The following is a 25,466-nucleotide window of genomic DNA, read 5'->3' on the forward strand; positions in this document are numbered from 1 at the left end:
TTCAATCATCATTTTTTCCCTTGTTTTTTCTTAATTTTCAGTTTAACTCAAGGTTGCAGCAAATTGATCTGGGTTGCCTTTGTTCTATCCTAATTACATCATTTAAAATTAAATTTTGTTCTCCAGTGAATGAATGAACTAATGAACAAACTTCACTGCAGCCCAGTACACTTCACAGTCACTGTTTCAGTATCGCTTCTCCTTGTCGTGCAGCATCAGGCCACCAGAGGCTCGTGACGTGCACTCCTCCTCTGCACATCCTCCTCCACGCGGGCTTTCGCTTCACCTCTGAAACCTTTTGGTTGTAGTTTGGAAGTGGGCGGAGATCTTCTCTTCTCCCTGGCACTTCACCCAATAAGCGGAAACCTGTCAGTGATGAATAGCCTGCTGCCGGCGGAGGGCGGAGGTGGTGCTGCGGCTCTGATAACCTGGAAGTCAATTAGCGGAGACCTTTCACCGGTGAGCAGCTCCACACAGCAACAGGTGAGTCAACAGGTTTAGTGTTTTTTTTTTTTTTTTAATTAGACCGTCATATTAAAAATCAAATCGCACGCATCTTCCTCGAGTTTGTTGACATGACATGACTTGAACTCATGTGATTGTGTTGCATACTTATTGAGTTTTAAACAAAGTGTTGCCTTGCACTCTCACCCCTCCGCTGCTGCTGCTGCTCAGGATTAAAGATGGAGTGGCGCCAGCAGACCAGTGTCAGCTGTGCAGACGCATTCAACGAGGCTCAACGCTGGATCGAGGTACATGATCCACCTCCATCACTCTTTCTTTCACTTACTTGCTTCATGAGAGGTGCAATGATTTATGCGCCTCTTCATTAATTCTTGTCTAGAGAAACTTCTCGGTTCATCTTTCACTTCCTTGTGAAGATGTTTTATATTCAGCCATTGTTTCATTAAGACTTTAACTTAGTGCATACAGTTGTGTTATTCTATTTTAGATGAGTCATAAACCTAAACTGAGGCACCTTTACAGACTTATATATTCACATTCAAATTCAAAAATGCCTTGATAAGAGCTCATGTAAGAGCTCCTCCAGATACACAGATAAAAGTGACTCAGAGCTTCAGAGGGAAATGCACATGGATGAAAAGCAGGTAACTGGATAATGTCCAAAAGAGAAATTGAAAATATGCAACCCAGTGCAAAACATTATGTGGTCTCTTCCTAGGTGAGAATTGATAGTTTTGATTTGTCAGTGCCAGCTCTTTGCACATTTGTCATAGTCATGTGACAGTGCAGGTTGTACAGATGCATCTGTGGAGGATGTGGTTTCATGGCAGTGCTTTTTCTAGGTTGCTGTAGGCTGCCCCAGTGTTAAAGTTATAATCCTTAAATCATAACCAGTGAATATAACTTGTAGACTGTGGGCACTGAATGTTGACCAACTCTAAATGGGACCATTAATGTCAATTGTGCATGAGTGGATCATTATGAGAATTCCTTCCAGAGTTCTCTTGGCAGTGAGCCCGTGCCCATTTCCCCACACTGGTGGATGAAAAGATGGATGAACAGTGTGTGTCTGTGTGTTTGTGTGCATATGTGTATTAGACAGGACATAAGCAAAGCGTGCTGCTCTTAAGGAAATGCTAAATGGTGTCGCCCTCAACTCCTCCTTGTGCCAAATCACAACGGCAATGTGTTATCACCAGTTCCCAGTGTTATAGATTGGAGCATAATAAGCCTACACATTCTGTATATTCAAGTGTCCAGGAATTGTTGCTGTTTATCATTATAGCACGGGACCCGCAGCGAGTACACAAACTGTAGATGTTTGCTCAGGGCCGAGTGGAAGCAAGAAGAAATGAGAATGGATTGGCCTCTTTTTATATTATGTGAACAGGCCTTTTAGTTTCTGGTGAAATGGGAGCAGGTGTGTTGGTTTTATATCGGTGCCCATCATCAACTTTACCACACACGATTATTCCTGTATGTAGCGTAGTTTCTCTCTCTACCTTGGGCTACAACTAACAACACTTCCCAATAATAGTTAATCCCCTTATTCTGTCAGTCCATCATTTTGTATATAAAATGTTACAATGGTGGCTATAATATTTTGTGATCTTATGTGACACGGCACATCTGAGACTGTGGAACCTGGAAATATTTTTCTAAAAAGTACAAGTTAGATGTGATTGTAATGAAGTGAGTAATGATGCTTAGAATTTCTTACCAGATTGGTGTTTTCGGGTTAGAGAAACTTCCCCTTTAAACACATCAAATCAAATCAAATCATTTTTATTTGTATGGCACTTTTCATACAATGAGTAGCACAAAGTGCCTCACAGAGGGGAAAAACAACAAAGAAAATCAACAAAAAACCTGAACACCCTCACATGAAGGTCTCACCAGAAGTTTTGGAGTCACAGTTGAAAACACATTATTGAAGCTATAGAATCTGTGGTTTCTTGGGGGCAAATGTTTATTTCACCAATTAGATTTTGGTGCAGAGGAACAGACGGTATCTTGACCACATACTGTTTTGTTGTGCGAGTCTGTTTTTGCATTGTTTGTCTGATTCCACAGAGAAACATCCATGCCCAGTGCCCAGTTCTACCAAAAACGAATTGTGATTGTGGATTCCTGGGGGGACTAATTAGTGAGAAGAATAGTCTTTTGGGGCCCTCTGTTAGTTATGGAGCTGAACCTTAATAGCCCCATTTTTATGTCCTCATTAGAAAAGCCCTCTTGCCTTCCCATGTAAAACCATTTAGGTTATGTCGTATTCTTTGTTTTGACTGAAAACATCTTTTGGATGTTTGTGTAAATGCTTGTGTACATTCCTTTTGGTTTATCATAACTTATTTCAATCTGGAGCCTTGTTTTCCCAGTTTGTGTTGCTGTAGTTGTGTGTTTATTTATTCATTAATTTTCCTGTCACTGAACAGCTCAGTGTTTTAGTGGGAGTGCACAAATGGACCTATTCAGAGTATTTTTAGCCAAGTGTTTGGTTTAATTGTTGAACTCTGTTTCAACCATACTCTGGTTTATGTGCAGTGTCAGCCTTGTAGCTACTAATTTTCATTCTTATAGGTCTTATAGTAGTTATTTTATGTTTGAAAAATAAGTTTGTGTTGGGAAAACTGCAGTGGCAGCATCCTTTCTGTATCTCCTGTTTGGTATTTCTAATTATTGACAAGCTGATCATATATGCAGATACTAACATACACATGGATGTCAGTTGTAGTACAACACTAAGTTTCCCCAAAGCAAGTATTGGTCAGGGTTGATTGACCATCAGCTCAAACACATCATCATAGTATTTGAACATCCTGTTTCACTCCTGTAGTCCACACTAGTAAAAATAACATGTCAGCAAGTTTCAGGTCTGTTTAGTTTAGTTTTGGATCTTCATGTATGAAAGCAACAACTTGAAGAAACCTGGAGGAAAGTTAGACTGCACAGTGTCAGGCAAACAAACATGCATTGTAACAATAAAGAAATGCATTGTTCAGTGGATGATCTCTAAATGTGCTGTATTTTTAGGAGGTGACTGGAAAGTCGTTTGGTTGCAATGATTTCCGTGCTGCCTTGGAGAACGGAGTCCTGCTTTGCGAGTGAGTAAAGATGCTCGAACTCTGATTTGATTTTATGACTTTGTTTTGACTTATATTTGTTCTGGCTAAATCATCAAGTAAAACCCTCGTTAGAGCCTATAGACCATGGAATATAATACATCCATGGAATATAATACATCCATGGTATAGACAAGCTAGTTTGCTAGTTTATCTTAATGGCGTAACAGTCCTGAGTGAACCATTTTTGTTGTTGCATATCTTTTAATAATATTATTTCATCATTGTTAAGTTTTCATTTTTATTGATCCCCATACTCGTTAGCTCTCTCTGGGAATGCGACTCTACTATTACTTTATATATTGTATTACTGTAGTTCTCCAATATCTGTATCACAAAACAGATTTTTTTTTTTACCTGCCAATGTTTTGTTTTCATTCACAGCCTGATCAACCAGTTGAAACCTGGCATCATTAAGAGACTTAACAGACTCTCCACCCCCATCGCTGGCCTGGTGAGTGATATTACAGTTGTTACCGTGTGTGTGTTGCTGTGTGGCACAGGAGGTGCTTCCTTTACGTTTGTGTGTTCAGCATGCTGAGGACTTGTGTAAATCTTCTACCCTGTACTGTAGGTAGTTGTAATACAGTATATAGATTCAAAAATAGCATTTTAAAAGTCTGTTCCCTTGGCATAAACTAATGCAGACATAAAAGAAAATAAAACAACACTTGCTAGCCAGGAAGTCTTGACACATTATGTGGTTTCCTGTTAAAGGCACCGAGACGGTGTTGCCACAATTTTCTGATCTCGAAACTGCATTTCACTGCGACAAACCAACTGCTGAATATGTAGGTTTCCCCCCACCCCTTCTCTCCTTGGCATAGATGCAAATGCAGATTTGTATTTTTCCTTCTGGCTATGTTTCGATGGCTTCATACAAGTATAATTGCCAAAACTGCCTTAAGCAACAGCATGGAAAGATCAATTGCAACTATCCATCAGGGACCATTACATAGACAGAGCCCAACAGTTGTGGTGTTTGTGGTGGTGGGGGGGTTGAGATGCAGACGCAGCAGTGAGTTTGTCAGCCTAAGGGACCACGCTGGTTACTTTGCATATTTAACCTGTTGACTGTAAATTAAATGTCCTTTTACATTACTGCTGGCAGTGGCATGTAACATAGTGATTTATGTAGCTATTTAAATGAGGGCAAAATAAATGTCCTGTTTGAAGTTTGAAGCTAAGATGTTTGACCACTGCCACCTTGGTGTTATTTAGCATCCAACACGGTGGTGAGTCTACAGTGGTTCATGCTAGCTAGCTCATAACAGAGTGAGACAGAGCAAATGGGCAGCGCCTTGGAGAGCGAGTCCAATGTTGTCAGGCAAATCAAGTCCAGTTTTATTTGTATTGCTGCGGCAATTCACAACACAAGTCAACACAAGGTGCTTTGTAAACAGGGCAGGTTCAGACCTTCTCAAACTACCAGCAGAACTGAAATCAGCCCCAACTGTAGGCACTTTTAAATCCAGGTTAAAAACATTTCTCTTTTCATGTGCTTATGGCTGAGCTCTTTTTAAGAACTTTAAACTTTGTCTATTTTCTTTTCTTTTACTTTTTTTTATTCTTCTTTGCTCCTGCTTTTAACTGTGTTTTTGTTTTTATGCTGTCTTTTTCAATGTTTTGTCTTTATGTAAAGCACATTGAGTTACCTTAATTGGTATGAAATGCGCTATATAAATAAAGATACCTTACCTTGCCTTGCCTCTTTACCATCATGTGTAGCCATCAGTTTTGGCCGGTAACCAGATGCACCACCTTTCTTTTTTTTTTTCTTTTTTTTTCTTTTCATTTTTGGTTGATGAACAGATTTCTCATAAGTGATTCCAGGGAATCCAGATAATGCCATTTGTGTTGTTTAATGTTAATGCTTTAAGATGACATATCAATGTATGTAAAGGTTGGATAATGCCCTTTTCAGCCCTGCTGGTGTATCCCAAACAGCATCACACCAGTTTTTCTCCAAGCTTCACCAAAATTTTCTCAGTCTCATTTTGCTGTTTCTTTTTTTTTTATCTGACTCAAATCTCCAGGACAACGTGAATGTATTCCTGAAGGCCTGTGGGAAACTGGGGCTGAATGAGTCCCAGCTGTTTCATCCAGGAGACCTTCAGGACCTATCTACTCGTGTGACAGTCAGGTAACTGCCGTCTTTAACAAGAAGTGTCATGTCAGGTGTTACAAGGTGCTACAAGGTGCTCATGCCACTACAGAGTAGGACACCTTTCAATCAAGGTTTCCGGTTGCCTATGCAAGGTGGTACTGTATGTGATGTGATGTGCGGTAAACTCACTGAGCGTGAGCCGTTCGTGGTGTTATACAGTCAGGCATGCAGCTGTAGTGCTGATGCATCAACATCACACATCAGAACAGGGTGAGAAATGTGGTCTCGGTAATTTATGACTGCGGCATCAGTGTCTGTGCCAAATAGATTGAGTGTTTCTGAGGAGAAATCTGAGGCTGCAGTGGGCACAGGCTCGCCAAAACTGGGCAGTTGAAGGTCTAATGAATATTGATTTCTGCTCAGGCCTCAACAACATGAATCCATGAACCCATCCTGCCGCGTGTCAATAGTCCAGGCTGCTGCTGCTGGTGGTGTTGGTTTAATGGTCTAGGGAATGTCTTCTTGGCCCCTTAATACCAATCAATCGTTTGAATGCCACAGCCTGTCGGGAGTATTGGTGCCTCCCTTTTATGGCCTCAATTTACCATCTACTAATGGCTACTTCCAGCTTGATAAAGCACCGGGTCGGAGGGGAAAAAGTCGTCTCAATCTGGTTTCATGGACATGAAGTGGGTTCTTTGAGCTTCAGTGGGCTCCTCAGTCACCAGATCTGAGTCCAGTGGAGCACGTTTGGTAAAGCAGCATCAATGTGCAGCTGACAAATCTATAGAGAGGAAATGAAGAATCCCATAAAGTGCTGGTTGGATGTATGTATTTAAAAAGCCTTTAGATCGGTGGGTTCGATTTTAAAACTCCCACCATTATGCATCATCAGCTGATCAATTGCAGTTGCATCACTTGCATTGACATTTATACCCACGATGTCTGAAGTACATTTTCTGTATTGACTGCATTGAAGACATTTAACAGTGAGATTTTTTTTTTTTTTTACTGCAGAGCCTGCTCTGAAAGAAGGTTTATAGGTTTCTGCGCGAGTCTCATAGCTGCTTTGCATTTATAAAGATAAGAGCTTGGCTTGACAAGCTGCTACTCTGAGTTGATTGCCTGTTCTCTATAAATTCTGATAAGCAGCTGATTAGTGAGGCATTGCAAATGAGAAGTCTTCAAATGTCAGTCTATTCTCTTTCCCCTTCCGACAGCTTGCTATCGTTTTACTGTACATGTCAGTGGAGACTTGTGATGTAACTGTATGTGCAGTCACATTGTAAATTGAAGTCTAATTTCTGATTCCTCTTGTATTTTAGGCGAGACGAAGGCAACAGAAGGCTCAAAAATGTAAGTTTGACCAGGATCTCTTCTCCTTTTATTCTCCTCCTCAACCTCTTTCTACTTTTTTCTGCTTTTTTCATATATTTTTCCATTTCCTTCTCTTTGCCAATGAGTTTTTAACCCCCTAAAGGCAACTCTGCCTTGCTCTTGAAGTAACAGACAGCTAACAGCAGAGAGAGAAAGTCAGTAGTTAAAATCTCATTTATCAACCCAATTACCAGTAGCTCTAGCACATAAGTTCCAGCTCTTGATGCTGGTGCCAACACGCCACCAGAGTCGAGACTGATCCTGAACCAGAGTGATGGTGGTCAAAGGCTGATTTGAGTTTGAGGCTCGTCCCAGTAATCTGGCATTTAACCTCCCACAGCATGTGCCAAAATGCAGTCTTATGTTTTGTATCATGCCTTGAACTGTGTCCCATCACATTTACAATAAGTCAGTGTTTGTGTTTGTGTTTGTGTGTAACATGTGAATACTGTACATATATACACGCTTGTGTGCACTGCAGGTATTTTACATGTTCTGCAGCTCACAGGGTTGTTTGGTTATCTGGGAAGCCTCATTTGAATCACACAATAGCTGACAACCCAGGCTCAGTAATGAGGCTGTTTGTCAGAGCGCTCTTTCTTTGAGGTGGGTGTAGCGTTTTTATTTGAATTAACCAATTAGGGTCAATTTGCAGCCATTGAACTTCACTCAGTTTCACTCGGCTTTCCAACCACATACACAGATAACAGCTACTCATACTGTATATGTAGAAGTTGCAAAACATTGATGTGAATTAGGGCTGAAGTAATTTACCATAATAAAGACATGTATGGTAAATAACACCATTACTGTATGGAAAGTGATGCATATAATGTCCTGTTGTATACAGTGTGGGGATTTCCCAGACATGAAGTAGATTTTTTTTTTTTTGTGGAAATCATAAATGTGAGAAAAGAAAACTTTTAATTTGAAATAGCAACCTACTTATTTTCCTGACCTTTTTAGAGGGGCAATGAAATTTATTATGGGAAAAAGAATGTGGAACAAATATTATTTTATCTTTCTTTTTCTTGTTTCCATCATCATTTGAGGCCAAAATCATCAAAAACAATATTTAATCACTCAGCTCTACCTCCCGTCCATGCAGCATTTTTGTGTAATGAAAGTGAGAAGGAATCCCTTTGTTAAATAATATTTATTTTCTAAATTGACTTTAATGCCTGGATCATTTCTGTATTCAGTAACTGCTGTGGATTGACTGGTGGGGTATCTGCTACAGAGACTGATCAGGCATAATGAGGAATCCATACAGAGATGTTTATCACCGCTTGCAATCCTCATCGTTTTCATTTAGCTTTCATTGCGGGATCAAATATTTAGCTATTTAAATAATCTCTGGGCATTATATAGATTTTTTTTTTATATTATTATTCTGCAGGTTGCTGTACGACGACTTTGTACAAATGGAAAAATTCTGACACGTAATGTTGTGGATTTCCCTTTGCAACACACAGGCTGCTGCTCTGGCAGGGAGAGAAAAAAAAACAGTCTGTCAAAATATCCCTGGCCTCGGGGCAAATGAGAAATAAACTGTGTCCAAAATGTTTTGTTTGTTGCAATAAAAAAAACAACATTTAATTGTTAGGCAGCGAGCAAGGGTCTGTGAAATAGGGGCTCCTTCCTATTTTATACTGCCAGTCGACTGGTGGTAGTATCCTGCACCACAGTGTTTTATGCTGTGTTACGAAGACCATGCTGTTTTCCTTGTGGCTGATGTTGCAAGAAAAGTAAATCATATGCTGTGGTGTAGGAAGATGGAGAGAAACAAACCAATTGTGCTTTTTTTTGGATGTACTAGTGTGTTGGGTCTAGGGGTGGCAGTGTGAGTCTGTCTGCTACTCTGGTCCAGTTGTTAGTGGATGGATTGACTCAGCATTTGGAGCGGCCATTGGATGTATCCCAGAGAACCGGTTGTAACAATACCGTCCTCGCCTGACATTGTCCTTTAGCACCGCAATGAGGTTGATATTTGAGATATTTGAGTCTGATACAGTCGCTCAGGAATGAATGTAAACACTTCAGTGATCCTCAGACTTTTCATCATCAGCTCAACACTAGTAAAACAAATCAAATCCTCATTTGCCTCAGTTGCACTTCTGCATGATATTAAAAAAAGGTGATCAACATACCTGCTTGATATCATGTTTTATAGTTAGCATACTGATATTGGGTGGTGGGTCTTTTGTTTTCAGCAGCAGGTTGTCTTATTGTTTGTCTTCTGAGGACAGAGCTGCTCAGCTTTTTCTCCCAGGCCTTTCACAGTACAGTACAGTACTGTATACTGTCTTTTCTCATTCAATGAAAAGAGAACGTCACCAGGTACAGTTTGAGGAGTTTGAGGGGAGGGGTCTCCAAAGTGATGGTCACACAAGGCAGCACTTCACTGTTCAGGTGGAAAAGAGACTTATTGTGTCTTTGCCAGTTACATTGACCTTGTTTTCAGTATGTTTTTAGGTGGAAAGAGAAGCCATTTTAGCACTGGTTCTTAGAATTGATGTCTTCTCACATCTTTTTTACTACATTATTTGAAAATTCATTTTAATTATACTCCCTTTCTCACCCTGGTGCTGATCCTAAATCACAATCTGCAGAAATTGCATATGAATGGATCCAGATCAGATCAGAGACAGATTCTTTGTTGTAATCCCAGTTCTTATCTTTGCTCTTTCCCAGGTTCTGATCACCATCTACTGGTTGGGCAGGAAAGCTCACCTGGATGCCTTTTACAATGGTCCTCAGCTCAACTTCAAGGCCTTCGAGGGGCTGTTAGGTTTGGCCTTGTCCAAAGTAAGCTGCTCTCAAAGGCTTTTCACAGTTTGCACTTCCCTTTTTTTCTTTTTTTTTTCTTTATTTATCTCATCCTGCGTCCTCATTAACCTTGTCTTCTTAAACCCAGGCTCTGGATGAGGGAGGTGTGTTTGTGAAAGACGGCGGGGACAGAGAGTGCTGGTATGCAGAGAGGGAGGAGTGTCGGCGCGCGAGGCCGAGCTATAAGAGGGACAACTCTGTGGACAGTGTGGACTCTTTGGACTCCCGGGCCGTCCGCCAAAACAGTGAAGGTACACGTTCTTATTCAGATGAGCCCTTTTCTAGTGAACAGATGGTGCACACCACACCCTGTTCAGGCGCTACTCATGCATTTGTGCACAGACTTTAAACGCTGGTGCCAGTAGTGTCACCTTTTTTTTTTTTTTTTACCTTACCACCTTTTTTTCTATGTTGAGCTTTCCTTTTATTTTCAGTTTGAGCTTCTGCTCTTTGAGCCCGTTACTGTTCAGACTAAGCCTGTTTGTATTTCTTATAATCTTATGAAACCTGCTTTTGCAGCCTTTGCTCATCCCCAAAGAGTAGTCCATCCCATAGTACTGTCAAACTACAGAAAAAAGAAAAAAATAGAAATATGCCACCACGCTACGGCGGTGGACCATTTTACTTTTATTAGATCAACTATCTAGAAGCTGCTGATCCCCCTTATATCATTGTGTCATCTCTGTGCACTCTGTGTTGGGTGTCAGAGTACGTCAGTGATGGATTGTGGCAAGTTCCACACGGTGGTGATGAAAGTGTGTGAGTGGGTGTGATGGGAGAGGGTAAAATACTTGGCATGAATCTCCCTAAAGACTGTCTGTCGACTCGCTCTCCCACTAAATGTTCTTTGTTATTCTCTGATGTCTCGGCTTTTATTTCAACCATAAGGTGTTCAGTCGCTTTTCTTTTCTGTTTTTTAGTTTATTACAGCCTTTTGTTTCTTGTCTTTTTTCCTTCCTCTCTCAAACTTTTCTGCGGCTCATTCTGCGTTTTTTTTGTCTGTGTGATCTGCAGGTTGTGGCAGTGACGCAGAAGCCGAGCAGGTCTTCAGGATGGAGACCGCGCGCTCCTCTTCCTCTCTTCATCAAAACAAAGGTTATGTACCGCCGCCGCTCCTACGGAGGAAACAAGGCCGGGAGGAGAATGGAACGGTCTGTGTCAGTCCGCTGTCCAGGTACTGCAAACACAGTTCACTTCACACACTGAGACTAATTCACTCATCCAGAACTGACTCTTTACGTACATCTTCAACAACAAAAACATCAAATTAACAACATAAACATGGAGCTTGGACATACTTGAAAAAATGATGTTAGTTCTGCTTTCAGTCACACAAATAGAGAATAATTGTATGTTGTTGACGGAGGCTGTGATTTGCTCGGGGCTTATTTTGGAAAACACTTCACCTTCCCACAAATGACTTCACATATGCTCTGCTCTCAGACATTTTGTACTAATTGACTAATTTGCAGTTGAGTACGTTTTCATTCACTCCAGGCTCTAAGCCATACCTAGAAAAAGTCATCGCACTTTTCTCCTTTTTCAGCTATTAAAGCCTCGCTTCATTTCTCCGCTGCTGGATTTGGCAGCGACTGTCAAACCAGAGTGGCTGAGTGCACTTTTTTTCTCTCTCTCTCCCTCCCTCTCTCTGTTGGACTTGTTGTTCTTGTTCTCCTTATTTAAGGTTTTAAAGTTTATTTTTCTAAGATAAAAAGTTGGTATTAGGAAGTTAGGCAGCTTGGAGAGCATGTGCATCTTTTAAACAACAATCTTCAAAAGGTTTTCAAACTTTTTTTTTTTTTTTCCAAACTCTTTATTTTCATCTTTTAGTACAGGAAGTTAAAACAAAAGACAAATACAAAACATTGAACAATTACCCATATTCAAGGTCCGAGTGTGATCAGTAAATCCAAAAGACAAAATGTCATACCCAGTACATGCAGACAGTCTCACTCATAGAGGCCATATAGGTTTGCCATTTCTGCCATCGTTTTTCACCTAGATCTTTTTGGAGTCTGATTGAGTAAGTCATTTGCAAAAGGTTCTCAAACTTAATATTGAAAAAAAAACCTATATATTAAAATGTTTTTATTGGCTTTTGATGATGATTGAAACTGCAAACACAGAATACAGTCGACAAGACCACAAACAGCATCACCAAGATGCAGCAATAATGGCATAAAACATATATATTTTTATAAAAAATAAAAATAAAGAATACAAATTCTAATGTCTTACAGAGATTGTGAGTGAATTTCTCCAGCAGTAGTAAGTAGTTCATAAATGGCTGCCAGACCTTGTAAAATCTCTGGGTTTATCCTCTAAATATTGAAAAACCTAAACTAATTAATTCTGTCTGAGGTTTTTGAAACCCAAATGCGTCCAACTGCTGTGTCCTCTCGCCAGTGACTTTATCCATTTAACCTATAGTCGCCATAGTAACAATAAATTTGGATGGCGTGTTTGGGCTAGCAGCAGATTTTGGTGGCAGCTCACCACAGGGGTCAGTTTGGCCGGCAGCTCGCTGCGCCCACATGGCAGCAGAGCTACAACTGTCAGAACAGACCATCATCAGTGCCGGGTCAGATAAGTGCCCAACAAATGACAAGCAACTCTTTTCAGCAGTAGATGACGGTATACATTATTAATGTGGCAGGCCAGTGTGTTGGCAGTAAGCTCTGGTCTAATCCTACTTGTCAATTCAGCATGAAGCTGCTGTGTGAAGAACTGTGGACGTTGCTCTGCTCCGCTGGTATTTAATCACACAACCTACGACTCAACTCCTCATGTTGTGGGTCTGACTGTGCGTCGCGTTGTGTAGCACTAAAAAATTGTGAGCAGTTTTGCTCACCGACCCTCAGCAACTGCAGCTGCACTGCTGAGCTTTGGAAAATGGAGAAGTAGGATTGTGTTTATGCTTTTAGAATGTTTCCAAGAAATGTTTGGAAACCAAGAGTATGCATAATGTTTTTAGAAAAAATTAAATAACAGAGGTCCAGTACAGTAGCCCTAATTTAACCCACACACCTGCAATTAGGAGAATTACAAGATTTCCTCTGCATGCGTCATGCAGCCTGATTTATGCATGGAACAAAATTGCAAGGTTAAAATGTTAAGTTACAATACAAGATACTGTACAATTATGTTGCATATTAAGTATTTTATTTTATTTTTTTAATGAACACACTGGCAACACTAAACCAAAAAAAGCTGAGCTAAAAAATGTTTTAAAAGATGCTGAATGTGCTAACCTGCATCTTTTAAAATAAAGGTCTGTGCTTTGTTAACAGTTAACATCACTCTACTACCTCAAGGAAATTTAAATCGAATGCAACTGGACTTGGTTATTTGTCTAGGAAGACGTTTCACCTCTCATCCAAGAGGCTTCATCAGTTCCAGTCCCAGCCTGGTCAGATGCAAACATGAACTGATGAAGCCTCTTGGATGAGAGGTGAAACGTCTTCCTAGACAAATAACCACGTCCAGTTGCATTCGATTTAAATTTCCTTGACTATGACCTGGACAAATGAGAATATTCACAGGTTTATCACTCTACTCTGCTTAAAAATAAGAAAAATGCTTTGTTACCTCATCCTCAAAAAGGATGAATTTTCATTAATCATGACTCGCACAGGTACGAGATACTGTGTCCTGTTTTTTGTAAAACTATATCCGTGTGTTCACCACCATCAGCTGTGAATGAACATGGCTGTGGGTATTTGCTGCTCTTTGCTGCAGCGCTGAAGATGCCCCTCAGCCTCATCTGGCTCTCACCTCTCCTGAGTACACCTTCGATGAAGAGCTTTTCCAGCGGGCTCTCTGCGAGGAAGACTCGGAGGACGATTACACCGAGGCGGATCCCGTCCTTGATGACTTGTATTTCCGGCGAGTGCAGCAGACTCTCCATCAGACATCCATCAACTCCAACTACGATCGCTTCTTACCCCAATTCTGGACGCCTGAAGAGGAGATGCGTGTGCGCACCATCTACCTCGGCTCTCAGAGAAGACCCTGGTACCGTATGATGCAAGGATTAAGGTCTGTCGGCTGCTCTGTGATGCACGGCAATGCTAAAAGCGCAAATGCAATTTACTTACTAAATTAATACAAGGCAAAGCTGAAACTGCTGCTTTGTTTAACATCTTAAGTTGTTAAGTTGATTCACACCATCAGCTGGCTGAGTTTGCAGAGTTACTCACTTGATTAAAATGTAACATGAAACTTTAAACAGTTTGTGTGTTGTGCTAAGATAACCTGCTGTTTGATGTGATTTGATCAGATTTTTGTTTTTGGCTGTAACATTAGTTTATAAATCCAGCTTAACTACTCAACACTAAGCAAACTTAATTCTAGTTTGCTGCATGTAGGGGATTAGCTAGTGCTACTGACACTTAAAGGGATAGTTCAACATGTTTGGCAAATTGGCCCCTTTGCCATAATCCCTATAGTCATAGCAGTAGGCTTGTTACCTTTAATTGTCGGTGCAAGCTATTTTTAGAACGGCGGAGCAGAGCCGCAAGCTCCTCAGAGCTACGCTACAGAGGCTCATGGGATTTCTTCGTTTCCCTCATCAAATACACAATCCAACAACTCTAAAACAACTCTGTCCCGTGACATTCTGTTATTATCTCATAGCGTGTTGAATGTGCAGGTCACAACTTGTCCACCAGAGCGTTTTGGAGTTGTTGGATTGTGTATTTGATGAGTTTGATGAGGGAAACCAAGAAATCCCATGAGCCTCTGTAGCGTAGCTCTGAGCAGCTCGCGGCTCTGCTCCGCCGTTCTAAAAACAGCTTGCACCGACAAATATAGGTAACAGACCTACTGCTATGACTATAGGGATTATGGCAATGGGCCAATTTGCCAAAATGTTGAACTATCCCTTTAAAGATTGCAGCTAAGACATCAATATCTTGCTAAATGTTTTATTCTGTGTTACTTTTTTGTCGGTCTCTATTTTCATCACCATGTTGTGCTCATTTCATACATGTTCTCTCCCTTTTCTTTGGCTGCAGCCTTAAAGCTCTCCGCTCGTCTGACAAAGAGTTCGACCTCGACTTCATTTCTTGGCTCGTGACATCTGCTACTGTGCAACACCGCTCTGCCCCATCTGGAGCGCCTCAAACCCGTCACTGAGCCCCCCCACCTCCCCCTTCCCCAGCCTGAACATGCACTCCTGTCCCGAGGACCCAGAACTAACGCACACACGGTCCCAAGCGCTACAAACATCACACACCGTATAGGCTGCACTCATTATCTAATCATGTACCACAGTGGCGAACAGCACCTGTTCCATTTGCATTTGCAAATCTCTAATGCACCCGAGAAAGCGGGAAACATTTAGCCAAAGATGCAAATTTTTTCACTGTTCGTCAAATGGATGTTTTATGAAGTTATCAGGCAAATTAAATGTGCTAAGCACTGTGTGTTTTATCTGGCATTTACTCAGGCACTTTTTTTATAGCGCTGATGGTGTGAGGACTTTTTGACAGCATCATGCTGAGTGACTCATTAGCTCATAATGTTTAAACAGATGACTCATGCACTGTGTCATACTTTGATATTCATAATAGATTCATGTTATTTATAACACCGTTTGTGCCAGGCAGCGCTAATGTTTTCCAGTTTCCTCCCAGTGCTATGATGTGTTTTGCCGTGGAATAATAAATGTGTTGTAGTGGGTCAATAAACAAACTAAAATACAGTGCAACATGTGAATTTGTGCGTTCTTTTGTTGCCAAGATCTTTTGTGCGAGTGTGTTTTTAGGTTTTCATTACATCTGTTGTGTTGAAGCCATATTCATTACATCTGTCAAATAACAGTGCATGCCACCTCTCTACATAATGTTTCCAGTTCACCCACTTGTTCATTCCTGGCTTACACCATTTGTTACTCATTCTGTCAGACTTTTATATTTAGTGCGGTGATGGCAGTCATCCATCCTCATGTCTGTGTCTCTGGTTCTGTAGAGCAAAGCAAAACCAGGTCAGGCCTGAGAGACCAGTCCAGGTCAACCCTGGCTGGATCTGGTAAGTCCACCTGTTTTCAGACATAAAGTCGGAGCAACGGCGTGTGCGAGCGCTCCGATCGTGGCTGCTTCCTCGCTGCTTCACGTGTGTCTGCTTTGGTTTGTATTCAGCTTTAGCTACAAAGTGATTTTTTGCTGCCAACGGCACTTTGCTTGTTCCTGAAGATGGAGCGCTCAGTACGCCTCCCACCGCTAATATTCTGGGCAGAAACTTGTCAGAGGAATTTACGACACACTACAGGATTGTTTTTTGATCCTGCCATCACATTATGTCATCGTTTTTGATATACCACCCACTAAATGCTGCTGTAAGTTATATTGAATGGCGTGTGTGACATCCTCTGTTGCCCACAGCGGCACCATTACTTTGTTACAAGTCGAGTCTGTTGTGTTATACAGACAGCAACATCTGTCACGATTTATACTGCTGTGTTATTTGACTTGTTTGCTTCTGTGCAGCTCGCACTTGAGTAAGGATTCTGTTGTTTGAATGCAGAATGTGCCGTGTCTTGGCTGTTGATACTGTTCGTGTGTGTGTGTGTGTGTGTGTGTGTGTGTGTGTGTGTGTATGCGTGCTGGCAATTGAGTGCACATAGAAGTTAGTTGGCATGTGCATCATGCTTCTCCTGCTACATGCTCTTCTAAAGTGACACTTTCATGCCACATAAAGCAGCAGTGTTGTAAATACCATCTTTGTTTACTTTGTATATCCATTATTCATTTCCATGTCCTGTCTCTGTGTCTGTCTGTCTGAACCAGGAGTAAATCACTCAGCGACATCCCGATGGTGTACCCAGTGCGTAAATTTCCCAGTGAGGATGGCGCTCGTGATGTGGGCCGGGACACTTACACAGTAAGAGGCTGGAGGAGCGGCGTCGCTGTCAAAGACAGTGAAGCTCAGTGGCAGGATGTAAGTCTAGATAACTGACTGTAACGGGCCATTTATGGAGCTTCTGCTCATACAGCGGGGAAAATAAGTATTGAACACGTCAATAGACTTGCATGGTGAGCATGCATCGAGGCCATGGTGGTTAAATGCATTCCTAATTTTTTATATACATGTGTATATATAACTGTAGCTGCTAATTGCAGGTCTGTCTGCTCTCTGTCAGTGATCCTCGGCTCCTGGACTCTTCTTAGTTTTCTTTTGACTCTGTCAGAAATGTTGTGAGCACCTGGTTGTGGCCAGTTTATGGTGAAATAATGTTCTTTTTAGTTTCAGATTAACGGCACTAACTGATAAAACGGTGCATTCAGACACGTCTGTACCCGATGCCATCAGTCTGTTCTGCAACATAAGTTTCTGAAGGTCTGGAGAAGCTCTTTGCTTTTCCCCATCATGAGACGCCTCGTGTGAAACCTTGGTGATGAGAATCCTTTTCATAGGCGTCAGTTTGGACTAAACCATCTGATATTACTTTGCACTAGGGGACAGGATCACTTTCTAAATACTGACAGACTCCAGCTGCTTTCTTGGCTTTTCTTCTTTACCTTTTTGCACCTCTTTTTCTTCATGTGTTCAATACTTATTCCCTGTGTCGTTTCACTTTATTACACATTACTTAATTTATGGACATAAATATTTGGATTTCTTTGTAGATGTGCATTACTTGGGTTGTTGCCGACATCTGGTGAAAATTTCATGTCAATAGCTCTATTAGAAATATATATTTTATGAGAAAAATGTTGACAGGTTCAATACTTACAGTATTTTCCCCGCTGTATCTCACTGACATGAGCAGAGAGTTTTCCATTTTTCATTTGCGTCCTCGTGGAAATAAAGGTTTGTCCTAGCCTGAACATTAAAGTAAGGCCAAGAATAAACACCATCTGAAGTTCAGCGTCTTTTCAATTACATGTTCCGAGGTCAAGCCTCCTGTGCAATCAGTCTAAAGAAAGTGTCTTTAATCCTTAAGATACTGATGGTGACACTGACCTGCAGTTACATGCAGACAAACAACCCGTTAATGGCTCTAGTGTTGTTGTTGTTTCAGGACTTGACAAAGTGGAAGAATCGTCGCAGGAGCACCAAGTCTGACCTCCGCAGGAAGTCGCAGGACAGAGAGCACGTCATTAACCAGATGACTAATGGTGCTATGACCGGCTTTGACACCAACAAGGCTCAAGGCGGGCTGAGAAAGAGGTAACGCTCCTGCAGAGAATCTTAAGCCTGCACTCCCAAACATTATCGCCACCAAAGTATTTATTTCAAGTGTGCATGAAAAGCCTGGTGAAGTCCTGTAAGACGACTCCCCCATGTTTCCTGCTTCCTTTATGACACCGGCTCCTCTTTCTTTACACGTCGACTCCCCAGAGAGCAGCAGTCACCGCGCAGACATAACCCTGCCCCCCGACCTTACTCCACCTCTCCTCCGTCTAAACAAGCGAGCTCCGACCTGCGGCCACACACTCGAGCTCTGCTGGCCCGCAGCTACGCCACCGAGACGCCGTTCAGCCCCACGGCTACCGTTAGCCCCCAGAGCTCAGCCAATGCTCAGGTGATTTAACAGTTTCAACACTCTGGCCTTCTGTATTGTCTCTATGGTGCATAGTGTGTTTGATTTTCTGTGTCATGTGTGACCTGTAGCAGAAGCGCTAATTTGCTTCTTTTCAGGCGTCCTTGGTTGGAGCCATGCCTGCGTCCGATGGGAACATCTTGGGGGAGGAGACCCACTTCGCCTCCCTGGCTTCAGATGGAGCAGGAGTTACCACACCGTCTCTGGACTTCCCCTTCAGCTCCCAGACTCAAGTCAAAGCCCAGGGCAGCTCGGCTTCTCTCCCGCCCACATCCGAGCCAGAACACGTCTACACAAACCAAATCTCCACTCTGGTCACAACCATTCAGCCAAATGAGAGCAGAAAGTCGACCGGCACCAGCGATCGTCCTGCATCCATGCTGAGTTACAAGGAATTTTCATTCTACACCGATCCAAAAGCTCCAACTTCCTCCAATGAGGAGGACTCGTCCGTCCAAAACCACAAGGACGAGAGCCAGAGGACGACGACGACTCCGGATGCAGCTGTGGAGCCGGGCAGAGGCCAGCAGGCCCCGGGCGTCTACAAGTACTTGTCCAGAACCAGCTCGTGGTCCGGCTCGGCCAGCCTTCCTCGGGGTTACCGGCGGTCCGACGGCTCGGCCCGTCTCTCCTCTGCCATCACAGCTCGGCCCTTTGTGACCAAACAGTCCAGAGGCTTCTCACTGCCCAGACTGTACAACGTGAGTTTAGAGTCGTCTCCACATGAGCGCTTCATATCTTGATTTTTTCTTTTTTGTTTCCTCGGAACAAGAGGGGTTTGTTGATGATATCAGAGACAATATCACAATTGTACATCTGTTTTCACCCTTTCTTACGAGTACATATTTCAGGGTGTTAGTAGGCACATGTAAAACCAACAACACCAACAACACAGTCCCCTTTTGTTTTCCTGCTGTCCTCTCTCTGTCTGCCTCCCTCATGGAGCTGGAACAATCGGTCTGATGCAGCTTCATTATAAAGCTGGTAATTATGTTGATGAGGATGAGTGTCAGGACATAGATAAACAGGAGTGCGAGAGACCTGTGTCTCTGCTCTGCAAAAATTGAAAATATTCTCCAGTGTTCCTAAAGTGTAGGCGCTTGTGTAAAAGAAAAAAAGAAAAGAAAAAAAGAATCACCACCTGCCCATTTAGTTTTACACAGTCTGGACTTTTTATAATTTTCTGGCTGTAATTCTGGCTCAGTTGAAGTTTAGTGCTCAGGAAGGTGTGTGGGGACTTGTTAAATCTGCCAAATAGACTCAAGCTAGTTATTATAATGAGAGCATATCCTGTGTGTGTGTAGGTGGGCACATATACATGTTTGTGTGTGCAATATATGAGAGTGAGCTTGTGTTACCTTTGTTTCCTTGGATCACCCACCTCATTAATAATAGAAATGCTGCTGCACCGTCGTGAGCAGTGTTGCCTCATTAAAAGATTGTACATATTAATTTTCACGTATTGGTGGTCGTGGACAGTCGGTACCAACGGCCGTGCATTAGCAGTTAATATTTCAGTCCTGCAGAGTAAACGGTGTGATCTAATTCATCTATGATTTTTATAACTCTCCTCTCCAGGTAGATGATAACCAGGGTCTGCTGCTGAACAGCGAAAAAGAGGAAGTCGTTTCCCCCAAATCGTTGCCCAGAGCCACAGCGGCGGCCCATCTGCGGGGTCAGTACCAGGCTTCAGTCAGACAGAAGAAGGCCAACCAGGCCAAGCTGAAGGGGGCTGAACAGAAGGAGGAGGGGAGAGGAGCCGGCGTCTCCAGCCAGACCAACGGTTTCCACCACCAGCCCCTCTCCAACGCCCAGATCCTGCCGCAGCCTTATTCCAATCTACAGTCCCACCACAGCAAAAGCTCCACTCTGCCACCGACAAAGGTATACTGTGTTGTTTTGTCAGCGTGCAACATTGGTTCCAGTGTTTCTACTGTATTGTAATGCACAAAAACTGTAAACTAGGGATGTCATGATAACTTGTTTTCACAATTAATCGCGGTATTAAATTATTTAATCGTAAAGGTTACTAAAATACCGACACTTTCCAAAAAAGATTATGTCAGAACCATGTCAGCAGATCAACACAACTCGCATGGAATGTAAACAAAGTTACGCAACATTATGAACCATATGAATAATCACCTGCGAGATAACCACCTTGCTTTGTACCCCAGAGTAAAAGTAAATACACGGTACGTAACACTGAACTGGTAGGAATTTAAATGTTAGTGCCTCATTTGTAATAAAAAAAAAAAAACATTTAAAAAAACATTTATTCTGAAGGATTAATAATTGGTCCTTTTGTTTATATAATTGGTAATGCAATTATATTTTGACTATTTGATTTTACACATTCATCGTGATAATTGTGATTATTTCTCTGACAATAATCATACCAAGAAAATCTATAATTGTGACATCTCCACTGTAAACACCTTAAAACATAATTTATGTTAGATGAAGGGATTATAAAATTAGATTGGACAGGGGCACAAGCAAAGGACAGAAAACAAGTCACTATTATTAATTAGTTACTTATCTGTTTAATTTGGAGCAGTGATCAGACACAGGTCGATAAAGGCTCATATTTATTGTGTGTGAATCAGAATAACTGATTGTAAAGCAAATGAGCACCACTGAGTTCATGATCAGACTGAGCAGGGCCTCTACCTTGAATTTTGAGTCTGACAAAATTGGCCAATTGTCACATGAAACATAATAAGCTGTTATAAATCATTGTACTATTAGAATAAAACATGTTGATATTTTGGATGAGGAAGTAAAACTTTTGACTAAACAGACCTGCTATCAGGACTGTGTCTGACATTTAGACTTGTAATTTTTAATTTGTAAAATGAACGGATCAACATCTCTGACAACAAAATAATACCAAACATTACAAAGAGTTGTCTTTTATCACAGGGCTGCTGTAATAGTTGCACTACATCGCAGATAATCAACTCATCACATCGGGTATACTTTTCTATATTTGTGCAGCAGGCGCCTGAAGTGTCTAATTTCCACCAGGAAGCACAGGACATTGGATCACAGGGTGTCACCTTTACCTATGGTGTGTGTGTGTGTGTGTGTCTCTGTGTGTAACAGGTGGATCACAGTGACATGAGAGTGAGCCTAGCCCTCAAACCCAACAGCAGACCGGACTTTGGTTTCCAGACACACTGGGACTCCACAGGGACCAGGATAAAATCCATTCAACCTGGTAAGACCTCTGCTGTGCTTAACCCTGAACTGCTGAAATCCTAGTTAGGGTGAAGTAGCATGAAGATTTAGGTCACTGAACACTGTTGTGGTCTGCAGTCAGTGGCAGAAACGGTGATGCTACATCGTGCACGGCTAATATTTTCTACTTATCTGAGGTAATCTGCTGCTACAGCCTGCAGTTGGAGTAGCAACACACTCTCCTGTTGGTACGAATTACACATGTAAAGATGTTAGTGGGTCGACTTCTTGTGCCAAAATGATAATGCAGCTGAATAGGAGTGTATTTCTTTTACAATTTTGTAATATATATGTTTAATGCAAAGAAAGAGAAATGTCAAATTATCAGATCTTGATTATCCAAAGTTGTTATAGTTATGTGCAGGAGAGCAGAAATGGTAACTGTGGTTTTGCACTGATCTGTCAGTTTGAGGTCGTGTGTGAATTTACAGTCTGTGCATTTAAAAAAAAAAAAAAAAACTACAAAATGCAGCCAGTGATTTAAAACTCAACCATGAATGTTTAATGAGATGTGAGCGAGGTGTCACTTACTCACTGATATGTAGTTTTGTCTTACTGGCCTACTTTTGGACTCGGAGCAGGAACCTTGTGCTCATTACCGTGACTTCGTCTGTGAGTTTGTTCTGTGGAAGTTGGAAGCTGCTTTCTTCTTGGTGCCGTGCTGTTCTGTCCTTACTCTCATCCTTCTTCTTTTTTATTATTGTCCTGATGTCTGCTCCTCCCTCCCTCCCTCCCCTCTCTCTCTGTCTCTCTGTTTTCAGGCAGTCCAGCGGAGCTTTGCCAGCTGTGTGTGGACGATGAGATTGTGGCTGTGGATGGAGTTCCAGTAGCACACTTGAGCTACAGCCAGTGGAAGGATACGATGACATTTGCACTTCAAACCGGCTGTCTGACCATGGACATTCGACGTTATGGCAACAAGGGTAAAAAAAGAGAGTTGACGTCCTTCAGCAGCTCCTGAGATGATTTATAGTAACGTACTGTAACTCCCCGAAACCTCCCGAGTGCTGGTTTAGTTCTGATGTCTGGTTCTCGTGTTCTCAGATTGGAGCACCAGCGAGGGCGGTCATCATCACAACCAGCCGGGCCAGAGCAGGTTGACCATCAATCTGACGGCCGCAGCGCCCGTTCTGATAGGCTGCCCTGATCACCATGCCAACAGCAGCAGTGCCTCCACAGAGACCACAGTCACAAAAGCAGAAAAACTCACCGGGCAGGCGGACGATGTGAGAAATGTTTTAGCCGTTTGTCACTTCAGTTTAAAAAGTGCAGCTTCATTAGTGGAGCTCATCTCTTGGTGTTTGTTTCATTCGCCCAGGTTGTGCAAAGTAAAGTGGTGGATGGAGGACTCACTGACAGCAACAGGACAACTACAAGTAAAGGTAACACCAGGCATAAGACATCTCCATCTCAAGGATGACTCCTCAGACACAGATGTAATTTCTCCTCTTGTTCTTCTTCCTCTTCGTGTAGATTATGATAAAATAATTACGAAAAATCAGAAAAGGAGGGAAGAATTTTTCAAACAAACAGGTAAAATTGCAGTTTAAACTTTGGCTCCTTGCGCTGCAGCTTTGGTGTCCGACGCTCGGCTTGAAACACAAATAAAAAATGCAGATTTGACTCTTGCCTATCATACCTCTTCATCATAGGATGTGTTGATGCATTGAGTTTATGAAATATGTAAAAGGGCCTGTAACTAAAAAGAAAATCAAAAGACACACTGCGATCAGTTTCACTTAAAGGGATAGTTCAACATTTTGGCAAATTGGCCCATTGCCATAATCCCTATAGTCATAGCAGTAGGTTCGTTACCTTTAATTGTCTTTTGGAGTTGTTGGATTGTGTATTTGATGAGTTTGAGAGATTATGGCAATGGGCCAATTTGCCACAATGTTGAACTATCCCATTAAGTTACTGTTTAGTGAACTTGTGTAATTATGACAGAACTTAAAGCAGAAGTAAGCGATATTTTTGTGTTAATATTAGTCTTAAATAGTTCTATCTTCCGACAGCAATCACTTACATAGAGTGTTTGGACCGAAACACGGGTCTCTCAGTCACTCTGCTCTGAGCCGAGGAGAAAACTTTTCTTGTATCCTACAATTTTTATCCAATGAGGAGAGAGAACAGCATGAAGGGCTGTGTGTGCAGCCAAGGGATGCGCCTGAATGTGGTGACGTAGGGACGAGGACCAATAGATCCATGACGAGGGCGGGGGCTGCTGACTCCGTCGGCTGACAAGAAGTTATGGTGCGTTCAGGGCAACCCGTAACTCGTGTTTTTCGACCTGTGAAGTCGTACCAGTTCGATCTGGTGCGAGTTCACAGGTCGGAAGTTACGAGTGGCCGTTATAGTGACTTTCACAGGCAACAGGTCGGAGAAACGCGAGTTGCAGGTTGCCTGGAACGCTACTAAGTCGTGACTTGAAGCTGTAACTTACGGTTTCAAAAGCCTGCCTGGAACGCAGCATTAGCCAAAACGACCGGATCGCTTACTTCTGCTTTAAACAGTATTTTCATTCAGAGCAGCCTCACAATAAACAACTGTAATTATGAAAGAAGCGGCATTTCTTTGAATGGCTGCTCACTACTGCATCAAAAAGCTGCTGCAGCTTTACTTAGCAACCACAGAGCCGACGGCACGGATCACATCTCTAAAGTCGCCACATGCGCCGGTGCAACAGATGCTTCTTCTAGTAGTATTCCTACGTCCTTTTGTGCAAGCAGGCTTTAAGTTTTTAATTGGAAACTTTCTCGTTCTTTTTTGCACAATGACTGATTTGTGGTGCCGTCCTTTCTGGTTGCTAATGACTCTGATGTGTGTCCCCGCTACAATGGTTTCTCTCTTCAGGCTCTGCAGGATTCAGCTCATGGGTTTACTTGTGTGGTAAATGCTTTGCACTGTGTGTGTGTGTGTGTGTTGTTGTTGTTGTTGTTGTTTTGATACTGTGCTAGAGTCTGGAATCACTTGTTTGTTTTCTGAAAGCAGATTTGTGTCAGACAGTGTGTGATGCTTATTTTTACTCTTTGCTCAGCTGATTTCTATTGTTTTCAGTATTTGCGTGCAGCATCTTTAAGTTTTGTCTGATTAACACGTTAACACACAGACTTGCTGTTCCACTGGCTGGCAAACACAATCAACACAATCTTGTGTATTTAATCTTAACTAGATCTCATGTATCACAGACTTGTGAGCCATCTGATGTTTGATAGTTCTGACCAGATATTTGAGCCAGTCCTGCAGGTAAAGCTCAGTAAACAGCAGAATCGTAATTACCCTTCCTCCTTCTCACCCAGTGTGTTTGTGTTGTATGGTTTCTGCGAACCCAGTGAAACCATAAGAAGCGCTGTAGAGGGCTGTCACTCTTGTTAACCGTGTGTGAAGTGACCTGCTGACCTGTAAACACCATGCGTGACTCCGACAACCATAAACCAAAATTTCGGGCTGCACAGTCAGACTCTGCACAAGATTTGCCAGGGTTCAGCAGGATTGTGTGCTACTTTATTAGACTCTTCTCATGTATCACCAATCCCCCAGTTTGTGTGTGTTGCTCTGTATGTGTGTGTTGCTCTGTAGTAGCTTCTGCACGCTGCTCTCTGACCTGTTACTTTTCTCACACAGGAGGTTCAGAGTCTGCGATATCTGATGTAAGTCACCGCACCGCTTCATCCCAGGATATGTTAATTCATGTTCCAACATAAGGTGTATGTGTGTGTGTGTGTGTGTGCATATACTGCACTGTGATCACGTTGCAGCCTATGATCTGCTTTGTGCG

General features: G+C 42.2%; 1 protein-coding gene across 1 annotated transcript in view; it reads left to right on the forward strand.

Moving 5' to 3' along the window:
• Positions 1 to 392: 392 nt before the first annotated feature.
• Positions 393 to 25,466, forward strand: part of lmo7b (LIM domain 7b) — a gene marked incomplete at its 3' end in the record, with an annotated part of 30,854 nt that continues 5,780 nt past the window's right edge. Inside the window, exons 1-21 of the mRNA XM_084001521.1 lie at positions 393 to 483; positions 676 to 752; positions 3,499 to 3,569; positions 3,972 to 4,041; positions 5,624 to 5,730; positions 7,020 to 7,050; positions 9,766 to 9,879; positions 9,989 to 10,151; positions 10,915 to 11,074; positions 15,871 to 15,930; positions 16,689 to 16,839; positions 17,924 to 18,072; positions 18,244 to 18,427; positions 18,544 to 19,146; positions 20,024 to 20,329; positions 21,554 to 21,668; positions 22,450 to 22,611; positions 22,733 to 22,914; positions 23,007 to 23,070; positions 23,162 to 23,221; positions 25,313 to 25,338. Coding sequence (XP_083857647.1) covers positions 684 to 752; positions 3,499 to 3,569; positions 3,972 to 4,041; positions 5,624 to 5,730; positions 7,020 to 7,050; positions 9,766 to 9,879; positions 9,989 to 10,151; positions 10,915 to 11,074; positions 15,871 to 15,930; positions 16,689 to 16,839; positions 17,924 to 18,072; positions 18,244 to 18,427; positions 18,544 to 19,146; positions 20,024 to 20,329; positions 21,554 to 21,668; positions 22,450 to 22,611; positions 22,733 to 22,914; positions 23,007 to 23,070; positions 23,162 to 23,221; positions 25,313 to 25,338 — 2,847 coding nt within the window. The 5' untranslated portion in view covers positions 393 to 483; positions 676 to 683. The remainder of the gene's footprint in view (positions 484 to 675; positions 753 to 3,498; positions 3,570 to 3,971; positions 4,042 to 5,623; positions 5,731 to 7,019; positions 7,051 to 9,765; positions 9,880 to 9,988; positions 10,152 to 10,914; positions 11,075 to 15,870; positions 15,931 to 16,688; positions 16,840 to 17,923; positions 18,073 to 18,243; positions 18,428 to 18,543; positions 19,147 to 20,023; positions 20,330 to 21,553; positions 21,669 to 22,449; positions 22,612 to 22,732; positions 22,915 to 23,006; positions 23,071 to 23,161; positions 23,222 to 25,312; positions 25,339 to 25,466) is intronic.

The sequence above is a fragment of the Trachurus trachurus genome (assembly GCF_905171665.1).
Source record: "Trachurus trachurus genome assembly, chromosome: 3".
In the NCBI taxonomy this organism is placed as follows: domain Eukaryota; kingdom Metazoa; phylum Chordata; class Actinopteri; order Carangiformes; family Carangidae; genus Trachurus; species Trachurus trachurus.